Below are 18,006 nucleotides of genomic sequence, written 5' to 3'. Positions count from 1 at the left end.
TGGCCTCACTGTTCCAATACTTTTGGAGGGCACTGTATATTTGCCAAAAATTACAACCCAAATTTTAACTTATATTTGGGGCATTTGAGAAAACATTCAGGGCTCAAGCCCCCCCCCACCTCCCGCGCTGCCCATTCTGCTCATCTAGCTGGTGTTTCAACAGGAACTGGAGCGTAAGTGACATTTGCATTCAGATCTATGGAAAAGACACATGTAAATAGGATGACAAATATAATCTATTTTTGACATGTTAAACAGTGCGCTCCACCACCACCATCCAAATACCAAATGAGAAATATTATACCATATAGTATACATAAAATATTTTCGTAGAAATAGTATGTTTGTGTGTGTATATACTTTGTGTACAGTACACGCATGAGAGAAAAATGCATATTTATGTTTATAATTTCACAACATAATCCACACTTGGTAAAGCACAGATATACAATTTCATAAATGTATATGGATAAAATAGGAGTGGACACTGAAAAAACAAAACTGGACACTACCAAACTACAAAAAAAAATCTTCCACATACTAAACTCAAGTTGGATTTATCTGTGTGTGTGTGTGCCGCTTCAATGTGCTCAGTAATTATGGATTATTTTTGCTTTGGGATTAACCCTAATCTCTACCATGGAAAACATCTGCCTGTCACGTTCCCTCACACCACTCCTCCCCCTTCAAACCCTTCTCTCACCTGGATTCCAGCAGGTCTCACCCCACTGACGTGGCTCGCCACATTTCTCTACAGCTGTGACTGGCTAGTGTATTTCCTATACACGTACCCCAATAGCACAGTACTTAAATCATCATGAGTCATGTGGAAGCCTGTAAAGCCAAGACTCTTTAGAGAGCGCTCTATCCAAGAGGTCAAGGTCAAATCCATTTCACTGTCCTCCCTTTCTCCATTTGTTGGAAATTCCGGTCACAAGGTATTACGAAGCCAAAACTGGGTTGGCTTTCAAATGACATTGAGCGTGAAACCTTGGAAATTGAGAGAATGAGACTACTGAGCCATGATGTACAGGGTCTGTTTGTGATGAGCATACCAGTGAATTAACCTCAACCCCCTACTGACCATATTTATACACCTCTCAGGTGGCCATAAAAACGCCAGAAAAATTACATCTCTGTGTGGTGAGGTCGATACTGGGTACAGAGCTAAAACTAGCTTCTATGCTTTGGAAAACTACAACTTCTGCCAAGGACGATAACGGTTTGGTTAAAAATAATGGTTGGGCAAGTTAGTCATTTGTTACGACCGTCTCTTTTGATTTGATTCAGTTTCCTGATAAGTAAAGCCTTAAGTTAGTATTAATTTTGCTTAACTAAATTGCAGATTGAAAAATTGTTATATTCTAATAACCGTGTGTGTGTGTTCACAGCCCTACACAAATGGCCTCCAGGTCTCCGATGAGTATGATGTCCCTCCTCTCAGGCATTCTCCTCCCCCACCTGCCCTCGCCAGTAGCCACAAGTGAGTCTCTACTACACAAACACACACACTCATACAAGCGCACACACATATATATACACACACATATACAGTGCCCTCCAAAAGTATTGGAACAGTGAGGCCAATTCTTTTATTTTTGCTGTAGACTGAAAACATTTGGGCTTGACATCAAACGATGAATGTGAAACCAGAGATCAACGTTTCAGCTTTTATTTCCAGGTATTTACATCAGGATCTGATGCACAAATTAGAAAATATCACCTTTTTGTTCGAACCCACCCATTTGTCACGTGAGCAAAAGTATTGGAACATGTGACTGACAGGTGTGTTTTGTTGCCCAGGTGTGTCCTATTACATACATTATTCAATCAATAAATACCACTGAATGTCTACACTCAGGTTCAGATTGGGTAAGATAGGTTTTGTCTATGCAGACTGTATTCAGAGGTGAAAACAACATGAAAACCAGAGCGCTGTCTTTGGGTGAAAAACAAGCAATTGTGAGTCTTAGAGAAGATGGAAAATCAATCAGAGCCATTGCAGAAACATTGGCCATAGCCAGTACAACCATTTGGAATGTCCTGAAGAAGAAGAAAACTACTGGTGTACTAAGTAACAGACGTCGAACAGGTAGACCAAGGAAAACATCAGCAGTTGATGACAGAAACATTGTGAGAGCTGTAAAGAAAGACCCTAAAACAACTGTTAGTGAGATCAGCAACAACCTCCAGATGGCAGGAGTGAAGGTATCACTATCTACTGTTCGCAGAAGACTTCATGAACAAAAGTACAAGGGCTACACCAGAAGATGCAAACCACTCATTAGCAAGAAGAATAGGAAGGCCAGGCTGGAATTTGCCAAAAAGTACAGAGATGAACCTCAAAAATTCTGGGACAAAGTTTTATGGACTGATGAGACAAAGATTAACTTTTACCAAAGTGATGGAAAGGCTAAAGTTTGGAGAAAGAAAGGAACTGCTCATGATCCCAAACACACAAGCTCATCTGTGAAACACGGTGGAGGTAATGTCATGGCTTGGGCTTGCATGGCTTCTTCTGGGACGGGCTCATTAATCTTCATTGAGGATGTAACACATGATGGCAGCAGCAAAATGAACTCGGAAGTCTACAGAAACATTTTGTCTGCCAATTTAAGGAAAGATGCAACCAAACTGATTGGCAGAGCCTTCATCATGCAGCAAGATAACGACCCAAAACACACTGCCAAAACAACAAAGGAGTTCATCAGGGGCAAGAAATGGAAGGTATTAGACTGGCCAAGTCAATCTCCAGACTTAAACCCTATAGAGCATGCATTTTACCTGCTTAAGAGGAGACTGAAGGGAGGAACCCCACAAAACAAACAACAACTGAAAGAGGCTGCAGTGAAAGCCTGGGAAAGCATCAAAAAGGAAGAATGCAAAAGTTTGGTGACGTCAATGGGTCACAGACTTGCTGCAGTTATTGAAAGCAAAGGATTTGCAACTAAATATTAAGTCTTATTCACTTAAATATGTTTTAAGTATATCTGTTCCAATACTTTTGATCACATGACAAATGGGTGGATTCAAACAAAATGTGATATTTTCTTAGTTGTGCATCAGATCCTGATGTAAATACCTGGAAATAAAAGCTGAAACGTTGATCTCTGGTCTCACGTTCATTATTTGATGTCAAGCCCAAATGTTTTCAGTCTACAGCAAAAATAAAGGAATTCGCCTCACTGTTCCAATACTTTTGGAGGGCACTGTACATACTTGCAGCCAAACACCTAGCCACAACCAATAGAGTCTGTACTACTACACAAGACCCACAGGAAGACAGGAATGCCCCTCGACCAGAGCCCCTCTCCCATCAGAGCAGTCCTGCGTCAGAAGGCTGCCTACACATTAACTTGTTATGACAAGGATGCGCCTTGTCCAAACTGAAATACCCCAGCCTTGTTTGGACATGTGTGGCCATGACGTCACACTACACAGCTCTGGAGGGGCTCTACACACACACACACTCACAGGCACAACTTTTTATTAACCCACGCACAGGAAATGTCCAAACAGGAAGCAGGATATGACGGGCCGGCCTGCAGGCAACATCGAAAGCTGTTAGTTTGTAGTTGCCCTTAAGGCTAGCGTCTGCCACACACACACACCAGGACTACATTTGTAGGTTGGATACAGATCCTCTTCAAGGATGGAAGTGTTTGCCAGATATTCCAGCATCGACCATGCCATACACCATCCTTCCATATGAATGATGTAGAATCGACATGTAGATGTTTAAGATTGATAACATCCACTCAGCTTCCTCCCCCCAGCCCTACCCCCCCACCCACACACAATTCCATGATATAGTTGTCTCTACACATGGCCTTGACCCTATACGGATGCCTCAGGGGCGAGAGTGGCTCTGAATGGACACTGCTCTGTGCATCTGAAACCCTTTTATCCGCCCAGAGAGATTAGATTAGGAGCGTCCAGCATCATCCAGCGGCTGATGTGTACCGCAAACAGTCGATAGTGGAAGGGAGGGAGACAGGGAGGGAAGGTAGAGAGGGAGGGAGAGAAAGAGAAAAGGGAGGGGAGGGATAGAGGAAAGGAGGGAGGGAGTGAGGTCCCCACAACTTGCTTTCTTCTACCCCCCCCCCCCCCCTTCCTTCACATCTGCTCCCTGCCTAGACCAGACTGGTCTGTCCGGAGTACACTGGCTCCTTTGTGATCGGGGCCACACGCATACACACACAGGCAGATCCAAATGCTTGAGACAGTTTTTGCCTGACCTGTTGTCCTGTCTTCTTTTGTCTCTTTAACAAAGATAACTTTATTAGTAACCAGGTGATGAATTACACCACCGTATGAGGAAAACCATGGGTGTTTTTATGTAAAAAATCCAAACTTTTTTAGGACTTTTTAGACATGACAAGTTACATTGTGACAAGTAATGTAGAATATTATTTGGATCTGCTCTCTAGTGGACATTCTGGGTATTCTTCTCTCAGACTTTAGCAGAAGGTTTATTTATAAATTATTATAATGAATAAGTATTATTTCATAATTATGAGATAGTGGCGAGAGATCCATTTGATAATGTGAGAACGCAGATGTTAAGTGGATAATATGTGAAATCTGAGGTTGTGCGTCAAAACATTGTGTTTTTTTATGCCCATTGTTTGACTACAAATGGTTCCTGATGTATGTATCAATGTTGACTACATTTAGTGTAATCCTTCTCCCTCCTCCTTCCCTCCCTTCCCCTCTCCCTGTACCTCCCCCCCTCCCTTTCCCTCCCTCACTCTTTCCCAGACACCTCAACCCTTTCATCTACCCTGGCCTGGATAGGCAGAGAGGACCGGGCGAGCGATCTGAGGATAAGTATCACATCCCTTCGTCCAGCCTGTGCCTGGCCCAGCCTCCTGTCTGCACATCCGTCCGCATTCCCAGCAGGTACGCCCAGCCACCCTAAACTCTGATCCTAACCCTAAAGCACACCATCCATCATGCATATGATGTAGAAAGCATGATCTGACAGGTAAACAGAATAAATAGCGTGTGTGATATCAAGCTGCAATGAACAAGTCATCCTCGTACTTTTTGGGATTTCAGTCATTTCTACACTGAGCTTTATATTCTGTTTGGCAGGTTCATGGAACACAACTAAACTACACATAAAAATAAGTGTCTCTTCAGGTGTTTCTTCATCCCTGTGAGACTCTTTTAAATGCCCGTCACATAGTAAAAGTACAAATCTCTCCTCCTGTTAGTTATTTTGGTCATTTCCATTCAGTAATGTTTTTGTCCTCAGGAATCTGGAGATCAGCTCTCCAGAGCCCTCGTCAGAGGAGAGGAAACCTAAGCCCCCTGAGCATGGTAAGGCTGAACGCTCAGCTCTCACCTCAGCCAACCCTGGGATTCACCCCCCTGCAGTACTGGACCCTACTGATCATATGTAAACCACCAGCCATGCAGTACTGTACCCTACTGATCACATGTAAACCACTAGCCACGCAGTACTGAACCCTACTGATCACATGTAAACCTCTAGCACTTCACCACACTATTGTATGTGATCAGGGAGCCCTCTGCCACTTCCCCTTTTCCCGGTCGCTGTAGCCTTCCCCTGTGTCCCTCAGGTGATCATTTTGAGCAGGGCCCGTCTCAATCAGGGGCGCCCCGCCCCACCCTCTCCTGCCCCTTCCACAACCGGACGCCCTCAGACTACGACATCATGCTCCCTCCTCAAGGTACAGTAGCAATGACCTGACCCTCACGTTTACCCTGCCTCGATCCATCTGCCTTCTCAAAACCTCCTCCCCAGTCTGAGGTCCAGAGCACTCTGCAACAGGTTCAGGCAGGAGGACTCAGTAATGTTACTTGATACTTTATTACACACGTTACAATACATTATTGTAATATTTGATTTGGCGTCGCGTCCCGAGCTGTGTCTATGTGTGTGTGTGAGTGAGAGTTGCTATACTACCTGGAGTAAGTGTGGCTCAGAGTAGACAGTGCCCCTAAGCTTTATCTATCCATGTTAGCCAGCAAATTCGTAGCTCAGAGCAGACAGTGCTCCTAAGCTTTACCTAGCCATGTTTAACCTATACAAGCGTAGCTCAGAGCAAACAGTGCTCCTAAGCTTTATCTAACCATGATTATCCTATTAGGGGTGGAACGGTACACTGAAGTCACGGTTCGGTTCGTACCGCGGTTCAGACATCACGGTTCGGTACGAGTTCGGTACAATGGGGGGGAAAAGCAAAACAAAAATGCAAGAAGCAGGGCTCCAGACTAACTACTGTACATGCAAGTCTTAGCTAAATGTATGATGCGCTTGTCGATCAGTCCTTCTACACCACGACACGATAGGCTACTAGCTGAGCAACAGCGCAAACGCAGGCAGGGATACAGTAGCAGCAACGCCGGCCCTGGTCCCTTACATATACAACAAAACACGGACGTTGATGGAGCGCGAGTTGTCAGCTGCACCCTCCGTTTCACTAACGACTGATGGTTGGACTTCTCGTGCTACCGAAAGCTACCTCACGGTGACTGCTCATTTTATTGACTGAGTGGGAAATGAAAGCGTCAGTTCTACAGACACGGCCCCTGTATGAGCAGTACACAAGCACTCACCTAGCTGAGAAGCTACAGAAGATTGTGGCAGAGTAGAAACTAGAGAGGCCTGGAAATTTTGAATTTATTGGGTGTATACAACGTCAGCACACGTTAGCAACAACTCATAGATACTACTAATACTACGCTCTGGATAAAAGCGTCTGCTAGACTAAATGCACGTTCTAGTAAGACAGCAATATCAGCCAGCCCTCAGCATTAGTACCGCAGCTAAAAGTCTAGGAAAGTTTAAGCTATTTTTCGCTATACTTACACTACGAACATTCATATTTAGCATTAGCGTTGCATAGGCTACGTCTTTAGTGCTGCTGCTGCTGCTAGCTATCTCTGACTCACTCAGGCACAGCTCGGCTACACAGGTGGCGGCGCCAATCAGTTTCAGAGCTAAGGCGGGGCTACAGATTGTCCCTAAAGAACATGAATATCTTACAGTAGTTCCGCATTACATTAATTAATTTGCACCCAAGTTTTATTAATTTTTTTACCGTGTATTCTCAGTGTAATTTCACGAACCGAACCGTGACGCCCGTACCCTAGGGTTCGGTACGAATACATGTACCGTTCCACCCCTATATCCTATACATGTGTAGCTCGGAGCAGACAGTGCTCCTAAGCGTTACCCGTGAACGAGCATCGTGTTGTACATGTTTGACCTAATAATGTGTAGCTTAGAGCAGACAGTGCCCCTAAGCCTTAACTAGAGAATGAGTGAGGCGCGCCTCTACCAACTGAGGCACTGCCTCTACCAACTGAGGCGCGCCTTCCCTACTGAGGCACTCCCTCCACCAACTGAGGCACTGCCTCTACCAACTGAGGAAGCGCCTCTACCAACGTTGGCGCGCCTCTACCGACCGAGGCGCGCCTTTCCCTACTGAGGCACTGCCTCTACCAACTGAGGCACTGCCTCTACCAACTGAGGAAGCGCCTCTACCAACGGTGGCGCGCCTCTACCGACCAAGGCGCGTCTTTACCAACTGAGGCACTGCCTCTACTTTACCGACTGAGGCCCTTGATTCCCAACTGAGGCACTGCCTTGACATCCCAACCGAATTGTTACTCCAATTCCCAACTGAGGCACTTCCTCTACCAACTGAGGCACTGCCTCTATTTTACCAACTGAGGCCCTCAATTTCCAACTGAGGCACTGCCTCTACTTTACCGACTGAGGCCCTCGATTCCCAACTGAGGCACTGCCTTGACATGCCAACCGAGTTGTTACTCCGATTCCCAACTGAGACACTTCCTCTACCAACTGAGGCACTGCCTCTACCAACTGAGGAAGTGCCTCTACTTTACCAACTGAGGCCCTCGATTCCCAACTGAGGCACTGCCTCTCCCAACTGAAGCACTGCTTCGACATCCCAACCGAGTTGTTACTCCGATTCCCAACTGAGGCACTCGATTCCCAACTGAGGCACTGCCTCTCCCAACTGAAGCACTGCTTCGACATCCCAACCGAGGTGTTACTCCGATTCCCAACGGAAGCACTGCTTCGACATCCCAACCGAGGTGTTACTCCGATTCCCAATTGAGGCACAGCCTCGACAGCCAAATGTGATGGCGACTGAGTCACCTGACGCTCCATGACGACCGCTGCAGATGACCAACGACCCAATGCTTGAGTGGTAAAGCCGAGACGCCAATGTTGTTAGGGGTCCAGAGCGCCGCCACAGGATTCCAAGCCTCCCGTGACCCGTTATGTAGTCATGCTTCCCCGGCATTGGTGACGAACAGGGGCCCATTGCGGTCGATGAATGCATGCAGCGGAATTAGTGCACCATGTAAAAGAGGGGAGAGAAAGCGGATTTAATCTGCCATGTAACGAGAATACCACACCTGCTTCACACTATTACTATGATTAGTACTACTGTGTACATGCGTGTGTGCTATGGTCATGTCTCCGTGCAAGATTGGCAAGGTGGAATGTGCTTGACCGACACGCGACGTCAGCCAGGTTGTACTCACCCGGGAATATATGCATCCCGCAAATCACTGCCGTGATGCACGTCCAGCTTGTATGACGTCCAACTACCTGATATCAAATGCCACAGGGGATCTACCCTGTTTGATTATATTCACCGTGCCCCGTAATCACAAGACGTCTGTTGATGCAAACACCACGAGGCTGGCCTGGCCCTCTCCTTCATTCTTGGAGCAAGACCAAGCAAAGCCACCTGCATACATGCATCCTGTATGCTAGCTACCTCTGATAGCTAGACTACGAATGTGTACTCACAATGCAGTGTAAAGCATGCATTACCTATACTACCCAATACCATAGGGTACGGTTATTGAAATGAGCAGTCGATCTATGACTTGCAATCGCCCGGTGAATCGAGTTCAACGAGCCATGACCCATTACACCTCATTGCGTCGACCCCCAACACAACGTACCAGCCAGGGCTAGAGTTGCACCTCGCTAATAAAGAACGACTACACGTTCCAACGCCCGCGAGCACGGCCCAGACGCAAAACGGAATGCAACCCACATCCACAAAGGATACCGTGCAGCGCCAGACCGATTAGCCATGTCCACGATGGAAACGACGACCTCATGCTAAAATAGGTGCCCGAGCAATGATGAAACGCACCGAGCCGGTGCGAGGACGGAAGCGACCGTTAGATAGTCCGGCAGGTGCAGCACAAATGTAACCCGCACCCGTTAAGCCGACCCACACAGGACTCAGACAAAATGCCAAATGCACGCCCGCTATGACGCCGAAGCCAAAGAGCAAACATCCGCTACCGCCTGCGACACGTCGGGCCCCGAGAGCCCATTGCACGTTAGCACACAGGGTGACGCTGAGCATACATCCCGAAAGCAAATATGCCAAAGGGAAGACCCAGAAGAGCATGTTAAGCAAACCGCAATAGAACAGCATGAACCCCAAAAGTGCAAGATCGTACCTGTAGAAGCAAGAACATACACAGCAAATACAACAGTTTAACCGGATGCATCCATCGAGGTAGATCACTTTGATACCAACATTCAGGATGTCAGCGCAGGGTTAGAGAGACGACTACCGCAAAGGGTTGAAGAATGCACAACATTCATGGCCCACCCGCCGGTCACCGACGCGGGCAGGCCGACCTGGAATGATGCAGCGCAGCACCGACCGCAACGTGACTACAACCAGGAACGTGCAAACGCATACCACCCCCCAGCGAATACATACCTTACGACATTTAGCGGACTTGCAGTAGACACCATCGTTGACGAGCGATGCCCCAATACACCAGACCAGTGCATATTGTGCGGAGGACCACTCACTTGAAGACATAAGTAGAAGGCACAGCCTGTGGAAGGGAGAGAAACAACCGCAGCAGAACACACCGGCACTCCAACACCGACCAGACCAGATGCCGAAGACCAGATAGTACCTTGATCGAGTAAAGTGAAAACCCCTAAAACGGCTACATGTAGCAATGCCTTGATAGTACTGTGCACAAGCAGTTTAGAATCGTTAGTGTAAGAACATTGCATGAATCCCCAAAACAACGACTAAACGCATGATAGGAAACGATCAAAAAGGGTCGTCCAGCCCAGTCACGTAATTACAGCCTCCACGGCAACGCCGGGCTATCCGCAAACAAACACAACCCCACACAGCCGATCCGCCAAGTAGGCCACGTCCTTACCAGATACAGCATGGCCACGCCACCTGGGGAATTGATCGTACACAGCGTTTGACATGAAAACCGCAGGAGACCGAGAGTGTCTGTGTCGCACTAGCAATGCAGGAGCTGGGATCCCTGCTATATACCCCGCCCTATTAGAGGGTGTGCCTTGACGCATGATGACGTTTGCTGACGCGCTAGGTCTCGCGTCCCCCTGCATGAACCTGCTTCGCTTGTTTTTCATCAACATGTCTGCATTCATCTTTCCCTCAATCCTGACTAGTCTCCCAGTTCCTGCCGCTGTAAAACATCCCCACAGCATGATGCTGCCACCACAATGCTTTACTGTAGGGATGGTATTGGCCAGGATATTAGCAGTGCCTGGTTTCCTTCAGACATGATGCTTGGCATTCAGGCCAAAGAGTTCAATCTTTGAAGAACTTTAGGAAGAGTCCTGGTGGTTCCAAACTTCTTCCATTTACAAATGGTGGAAGCCACTTATGGGGACCTTCAATGCTGCCGACATTTTTCTGTACCCTTCACCAGATCTATGTGTGACAGAACGTTATGCGACTGTCGCGTAAAGTGGTGGTTCTCTGCCGGATCATAAGAGGTGCACTTACCAGTTTCAAAATGTTTAGCGTTGTCCTTCCCTGTTACCTTGTCTTCCGGGAATGTGGGAGTAAACCAGGATGCAGGGCGGGGAAAGCTTTTCTTTGTTTATCGGCCTTTTGTCGCACTCTGGGGGGGAAGGCGATCATTGGAGCAGGGGTGCTCATAGTGTTTTAAAGAACTATGTATGAACTGGTTTTATGGCATTGTGTGATTACGATATGAATGTATGTGTTGATTTTGACGCACGTCCATTCGTCAATGGAAGTACTGTTTTGCCTTCGTCCATTCTTAAAATCTGACCCAAACCAACCATCGGGCACACTCCTTTACACTGTGCCTCGATACAATCCTGTCTCGGATGTCTACAGATAATTCCTTCGACTACATGGCTTGTTTTGTGCTCTGACATGCATTGTCAACTGTGGGACCTTATATAGACAGGTGTGTGCCTTTTTCCAAAGCATGTCCAATCAACTGAATTTACCACAGGTGGACTCCAATCAAGTTGTAGAAACATCTCAAGGATGATCAGTGGAAACAGAATGCACCTGAGCTCAGTTTTGAGTATAATAGCAAAGGCTGTGAATACTTATGTACACGTGATTTTGTATTTCAAATAGATTTGCAAAAAAGTATTTGTTCATGTTATCATCATGGGGTATTGTGTGTAGAATTTTGCGGAAAAAAGGAATTGAATCAATTTTGGAATGCGGCTGTAACATAACAACATGAGGAAAAAGTGAAGCGCTTTGAATACTGTCCGGATGCACTGTACGTAAACATGTACTGTATATATGTATATTTCGATGCCCAAGATTTTGTTAGGTGTTTATCTTGCTACCTGCATCCCACAGTCAAATGTAAGCCAAGTGAAGCACATTGTACGATTTAGGTGCGAGGGACAATGCTGCCTCACTTCCATTCCACATCAACATACTGTCCAGATTTTGACTTCAGTATATACATTTTTCACGAGACACTGCAAACACATTAATGTACTAATAATAAAATTAAAAATATATAACTGCAAGCAGTAATGGCGGATTCCTCCAAACATTGCGAACCATTGAAGTTGTTTTATTCTTGACAAATTGTAACTGTATAGAAAAATCTATGCTGCAGAATTACCAATGGGATACCAAATCTGAAATGCAATAACATTCAAGATCCACAAAGGCCTTTATTTCAAGCCAAGAAGTGAAGGGAGGGGGCATTGTGAGCCTATCCATTCCAGAAAGCCTTGTATCTTTGTGCTTTAGGGCGTGGCCTGTAGCGCCACCTATGGGTAATGGTGGGCGATTTGTGGTGTGGTAGTTACTCTTGGCCTATACTATCAATGTTTCAGGATTTTTAGAACTTTTTACCATTGCATACAAAATCGGAAATGCAAAACCAACAAGATCCACACGGGCTTTGGTTAAAGTTTGGTTGTTACTCTTGGCCTTTACTATCAATTTTTCAGGATTTTGAAAACTTTCCTTACTGAGGAATCCTAATTAAAAATATTACTACCACAGCACCAGCACTCAGAAGTTCCACAGAGGCACACCTCAGAAAGGAGCACAGTGGCTCAAACATTGGTGCCGTGCAAAATGTGTTTGTCTTCCCCTGGAGGTGAACTACTGCTTTTGTGAGCTTGTCCAATCCCAGCATGTTCTCAGTCCTTTTGCTGTCTGTGTTGTGTTTCAGCAGTGGAAGACCCATTCAACCAGCACCCTCCATCACAACCTCCTCCTCCCCCTCCGCCAGCCAGGCACAGCTTCACAGACCTTCCCTCCTCCTCCCCCTCCCCAGCCATGTTGCGCCCCCCCAGGCCTGCCTCTGGACATGACCACTTTCTGTTAACCCCTGGTGAGCTGGCTGACAACAACATAAGCAGTGTTTTGATCCTTTTCATGGACTTACTTTCTCCACATACATATCAGCAGGGTATGGAAGGAGCCAAGTGTGATGTGAAGTATAGGTTATATGGGAGATGTGACCTGCTGTAACCGAGTTGAATTGGTAAAAAAAACTCACTCCTCACCCAGTATATATACCGCCCGCCCGCATTATCGAAGAGCTAGTTTTTTCGGTGGTGTGGCTGGTTAAAGTGTGTTTATAAAGGTTGTGGTGGCGTTCGTAAATCAGTGGACCCCAGTACGGGTGAGATTGGGATGAAGCCACAATGACGACCGATGCGTCTACACCTGTTACACAGACTGTGGTACGATCGTTGTTTTAGAATCATCTGGATAATTTTTTTCCCATTCTTTTTTTCACCAAAATCATGTTTCAGACACGGTGTTTGACATGCTGAGCAGTGCATCTCCCCTCCCCCCAGTGAGGAGGGACAACTGTAAGGCCCTCTCCAGGGTGGTGCAGGACTACGACCAGCTGCCCTCCACCCCAGGTACAACACACCCAATGTAACCGGTGTGAATCGGTGAAACTCACTCCTCAGGTATATAATGGGCCACCCGCGTCAACGAATAGCTAGCTTTTCTTTGGCGTAGTTGGTAGTGGTTGCGCTTGGAAGTCAAGAGGTGGCAGGTTCGACTCCCCGGGGGGGGTGAACATTGGCCAGATACCTCTGACTGAGCTTGCAATACCACGTCCGTTACATACCCGTTACACCAGCCTTCGTCTGTCTGGAACACTAGTGTTAACACTCTGCTTTCGGAATGATTTCCTTTTTTCTGTGAAGAAGGATGCGAGCCTCACGTTTTTACACCCCAGACTACAGTTTAGGATGATGACAAATCATTCTCTCAACATATATTATAAATATTCATACGATTATCCATGAAGATTAAGATTAATTGCTTTCCAGTCATTCTTTAGCACATTTGCCTTCAAGTTTACACCTTGAAGTGAACTCCTCCTTCCCCCCTTTTGCTTTTCACGACAGACTGTTTGCAGGCACCCGCCCGCCCTCCAAAGCCATTTCCTCGGAACCCTCCCCCAGACATCAGGAAACACCATGGGCTGGACACCGCCAGTGAGAGTGTGGACGGCAAGATTGCCAAGCTGATGGGCGAGGGATACTCGTTCGAGGACGTGAAGCGGGCTCTGATGATTGCCCAGAACAAAGTGGACGTGGCGCGCAACATCCTGCGAGAGTTTGCCCTGGTGGCCCCCAGACTCAACTTGTAGCTCTACCAAATGTAGAGATGGAGAGAGAGTGACTAAGGGGGGGCAGGGGGTGTGCAAAGGCATGCAAAGGCGTGCAAAGACACAGTGCCTCTGGGCACAGTGCTAAAATCCACAGGGAGAAGGGCTGCTTCTCCTCCACATCTCTCACCACGGAGATGATCTGGGAGAATCTGACAAAATCTGACAAAGTTATGTGTGTTGTGAAAAAACGTTTGTGTCATGGAAGACGCACAAAATGATCTTGAATAGAATGGACTCCTATCAGGGTGGGTGGAACAGGGACCATAATGGGGTGGGGTCGATGGGGATGGGGTGTTGGGAAGTTGGTTGCCTGTGAATAATGTTAATCAAACCTGAAGAAAAAAAAAACTTACATTGTTTACAGCTGGTGAGCTTGCCAGTGCTGGCCTCTGGTGTCTTCAGTGCTTGTCACCCGCCCCCACACCCCCAACACACAACCCCATCCCCAGATATACATCGAAAGGGCAGAATCGCACTAGTAAAATTAAACCTGTGTATACTCCGTTTTTCACCTTTTTGTTGCTCATTCCCGCTACAGAGCCATGTTGAGCTAAACCATTGTCATGCTCAAAAGTCCTTTCCTCTCTCCCACATGCCTGTCTCCTCCCTGCGTCTCCTCTCTCGTCCATTCCATCTGTCCATCTCTTGTCTTTGTTCCTCTGAGATATACAGCGGCAGAGCCCTATCTGGATCAGGAGTTGTAGAAACCTGGTTGCCTGGGGCCAGGCTCTCTTGTCTCCCCTCATTAGTTGGGGTCTACGCTGAGAGGTGGAGGAGGAGACGGGGAACAGAATGGGGAAGCAAAGTAGGTGGAGGTGCAGAGAGACCGGGAGGGGAGTGCTGCTTTATAGATGTCCCACAGGTTCAGGGTCAAAAGGCCTTGTCTCTTCGAGATGCTATTAGTGGCATTCTGTCTCTCAGTCACTCTCTCACCCTCCATCCTTTTGTCCAACAGAATCTCTGAATGTACAGTTGGAGAGGGTGGAAACAAACCCTAGGCTTTTGGTCATTCCTCGTGTCACTGGACCACAGGCTAGACACACACACACACACACTCTCTTCCTTGAAGGAAGACAACCAAGGTTGAATGTATTTTTTCCATATGAGAGCTGAACCTAACATATCCAGTGAGACCTTGTGACAAGTTTTGTCCACAGCCCAAACCATCATTAGTACATGTTTATGCTCTTTCCAGATTAGATAAGAAATTTGACCCTGACCTCCACTGTTACTCTGTCACCCCAACCCCCGTTTTTTATAGTGCCAAAAGGAAGAGACGGATGCCTTAGAGCCAAAACCGCAGAGTAGACTGGTTCTACTTAAGAGTGGTATGTGTGTGTGTGTGTGTTGGTATCGGGTACAGAGGTCAAGTTGTTTAAAATCCTGGGAGACCTGCTCTTGTTTCTCTAAATTTCTGAGGGCACTTATTATAACTCAACGTCTGCCAGAATATCGTTATGAACCATCCTTGTCTTTTCCAGCTGCTTAGTGTCCTCTATTCTACACCCCCGCTCATGAACACCTGAAGCTTCTCCATCTTACTGTGGACACCATAATGGAATATAGGTGCCAGAAAGACATACGATTAACTATGCTGCTTCCCCCCATTTCAAGTCCAGGTACAAGTCCCTGTGTTACTTGAGCCACAAGCAGAATATGTAGCATGACTACAAAGTAATTGCAAAGAATATCAGTTCCAGTGCCATGAAGTGGAAACTAGGGTGAAGTTGCTTAGAATTGTTCTCTGGGATACACAGTCTTGTGTCTGATCATTAAAAGGTAGACTAGGTAAGGAACAGTGGGGCTATTGTGTTTTCCAACCATGGTAATTAAAACATTGACAAATTGCCATTAGAATAAAAACCCTAGAATAAAAACCTTAAAAAAACATCAACCTTAGAAAAAAAAATAGCTTTGCAAGTCGTCGGGAGGTCAGGTAACTCTACCCTGGACCACTGGGAGCTTGAATGAAAGTGCTCTTAAAAAGAAGGCCTTTACACACAAAACTAAATTTTGTTTCCTGTCAACTGTTTTTCACAAATGTTTAACTTGAAGGTTAATTTTGCACTGGTTTATATAGATTTTCTTTTTTTCAATCTTGAAGATGGAAAGTGTCTCCAATTTAAAGTGTATGAATCTGGCCCATTCAACAGGTAGTAGAGGCCTTGGTTAAGTCACAAGGGGATATGAACTTGTTCCTGTATTATTTTCTTTCCTGAGATTTCATTAGATTAAAATGCAGCACAGAAACTTGTACAGAATAGTGATGTGCAATTAATTTATATTTTATAAAACGCCTTTATCATTTCCATTGTTCAGTAAATAATATAAACATTAATTTGTTCTTGTTTTTTAATGTTTTATAAAAGCCAGTATTAACATGAAACTGTGTGCATGTCTGTTATTTATGCATTGTGTGCTACAGGTAAACATTTCTGAAACACAAAAAACTCTTCCGGTTGATTTGTTCACTCTTCTTGGGATGGCAATTTTTTCAAAATGTACACTTTATTCTCAACAAACGTACAAAAACAAAAGTATTTATTTACAATATTTGTATGGCCTTCTCATCTTACCCTCTTTGGTTTCACTGCTGCCCTGACGGTTGTAAAGGAACTAAATGCATGAGAACAATTTGCCAATCCAACACAAACCATTATCTTGACCAATAAAATAGTCCCTCAGACCTTAAACAACAAAAAAACAAACATGGAAAATACACTGCACAGCTTTTTTTCTCTCCATGTAGCTCCAAACAGTACCTTTTAAATAATAAAAACAATGTGTGTTGGAGGTGGAAATCAAGCCTTATGTATGTCTACCTCGTAAGCTTGCCTATTATCAGCTGACCTGGCATGTCTCACACAGGATAAATAGATCAAAATCACAAGCAGAACATTCACAACAAACGTATTTAGAGTGAACCTGCAATGAGGGAAAGAAACCACGAGTACTGCTAACACTACAAGCCTAGGCTAAAATCATATTTGGAGGCTTTATCAAATACAGTGCCATATCTGTTGGATGGAACTTCCCTTGCTCAACTGAACCAGTGGAAGGACTCTAAAACTTCACCTTTCAGGCTTTCCAGATGGGTTGCAAGAAGCAAAGTATTTAAAAGTCGAATACTATTAATCCCAGGTCTGCTACAAACACACAAAATGGCTAAATGATCACACGCAGGACGGTGAGTCTAAACGGACACAGTGTATACTACCATACAGTACACCGTAGACACTGATATCCAATGCCTCAAAAGGAATATAAAAAAAAAGTTATCTTCCCATCATGATAAAAATCTGTCCATATTTAGGCTCTTTAAACTGTTGAGGCATGCATGCATTGCTTGGCCAAATTAAATTGGGCACAGCAATGTGTTTTTTTACATGGGGGGGGGGGGGGGACTGTGAGAATAGAGGGATACAGTAAGGGTCAACATTTGAAAAATATACATAGAAAAACAGGCAAGGCTGTGAGGAACACTGGGTGAACAGCAGTGAAGTCTGGACACTGGGTGGGGAAGAGCCTGGGAGGCTGATCCAGCGTGGTGGCCACTCCCCAAAGGATCTGTCCTTGCAGTCATAGAGCGCACTCAGGCACAGAGCAGGCTTGGTCAGGTTGCACTTGTACGCCACAACATACAGGCCAAGTGTACAGGAAATTTACATTCTTCTTTTTTTTTACCTTAACTATCTGAGAAAAAAAAGCCCAAATAAAACCTACTTCACCATCACTGAGCTGAAAATAAAAGAGCATTTACCAGGAACACAAGGAAAAAAAAATAAAAATACAAATTGAGAGGCGGTCTCAGGTGCAGACTACAAATAAATGGACGATAGCGGTGGGAGGGGACAGTTTGTGAGAATTAGGAACTATTCTGTGATACGGGTTGCTCCGTATAAGGCTGATGGAGGGTTGTCGGTGGCCAGTCATCATATTGTGTACTGTTACACTGCTTACTGTACGAGTCAAGTCCTTCCTTGACCGCTTCTTCCCTGAGGACATGAACAGATGAAATGGTTTCAGTAC

At 45.7% G+C, this 18,006-nt stretch overlaps 2 protein-coding genes across 13 annotated transcripts in view; one reads left to right on the top strand and one right to left on the bottom strand.

Moving 5' to 3' along the window:
* The window catches only part of cblb (Cbl proto-oncogene B, E3 ubiquitin protein ligase), a 150,253-nt gene extending 133,890 nt beyond the window's left edge, over window positions 1-16,363 (top strand). For 8 of the 12 annotated variants that reach the window (XM_047050880.1, XM_047050879.1, XM_047050878.1 and 5 more), the window contains 7 exons: window positions 1,392-1,483; window positions 4,762-4,902; window positions 5,261-5,325; window positions 5,589-5,699; window positions 12,511-12,672; window positions 13,100-13,213; window positions 13,712-16,363. In XM_047050880.1, the coding sequence (XP_046906836.1) occupies window positions 1,392-1,483; window positions 4,762-4,902; window positions 5,261-5,325; window positions 5,589-5,699; window positions 12,511-12,672; window positions 13,100-13,213; window positions 13,712-13,956 (930 nt within the window). In that variant the 3' untranslated portion in view covers window positions 13,957-16,363. Of the gene's footprint in view, window positions 1-1,391; window positions 1,484-4,761; window positions 4,903-5,097; window positions 5,326-5,588; window positions 5,700-12,510; window positions 12,673-13,099; window positions 13,214-13,711 lie in introns of those variants that run through there. The other 4 variants (XM_047050875.1, XM_047050877.1, XR_006958611.1 and 1 more) reach the window with 4 other exon arrangements.
* alcama (activated leukocyte cell adhesion molecule a) overlaps window positions 16,312-18,006 on the bottom strand; it is a 90,282-nt gene continuing 88,587 nt past the window's right edge. Inside the window, exon 16 of the mRNA XM_047050887.1 lies at window positions 16,312-17,972. The gene's annotated coding sequence lies outside the window, so the exon portion shown is untranslated. The remainder of the gene's footprint in view (window positions 17,973-18,006) is intronic.

The sequence above is a fragment of the Hypomesus transpacificus genome, unplaced genomic scaffold (genome assembly GCF_021917145.1).
Source record: "Hypomesus transpacificus isolate Combined female unplaced genomic scaffold, fHypTra1 scaffold_130, whole genome shotgun sequence".
In the NCBI taxonomy this organism is placed as follows: Eukaryota; Metazoa; Chordata; class Actinopteri; order Osmeriformes; family Osmeridae; genus Hypomesus; species Hypomesus transpacificus.
This window is presented reverse-complemented; position numbering and strand designations above follow the sequence as displayed.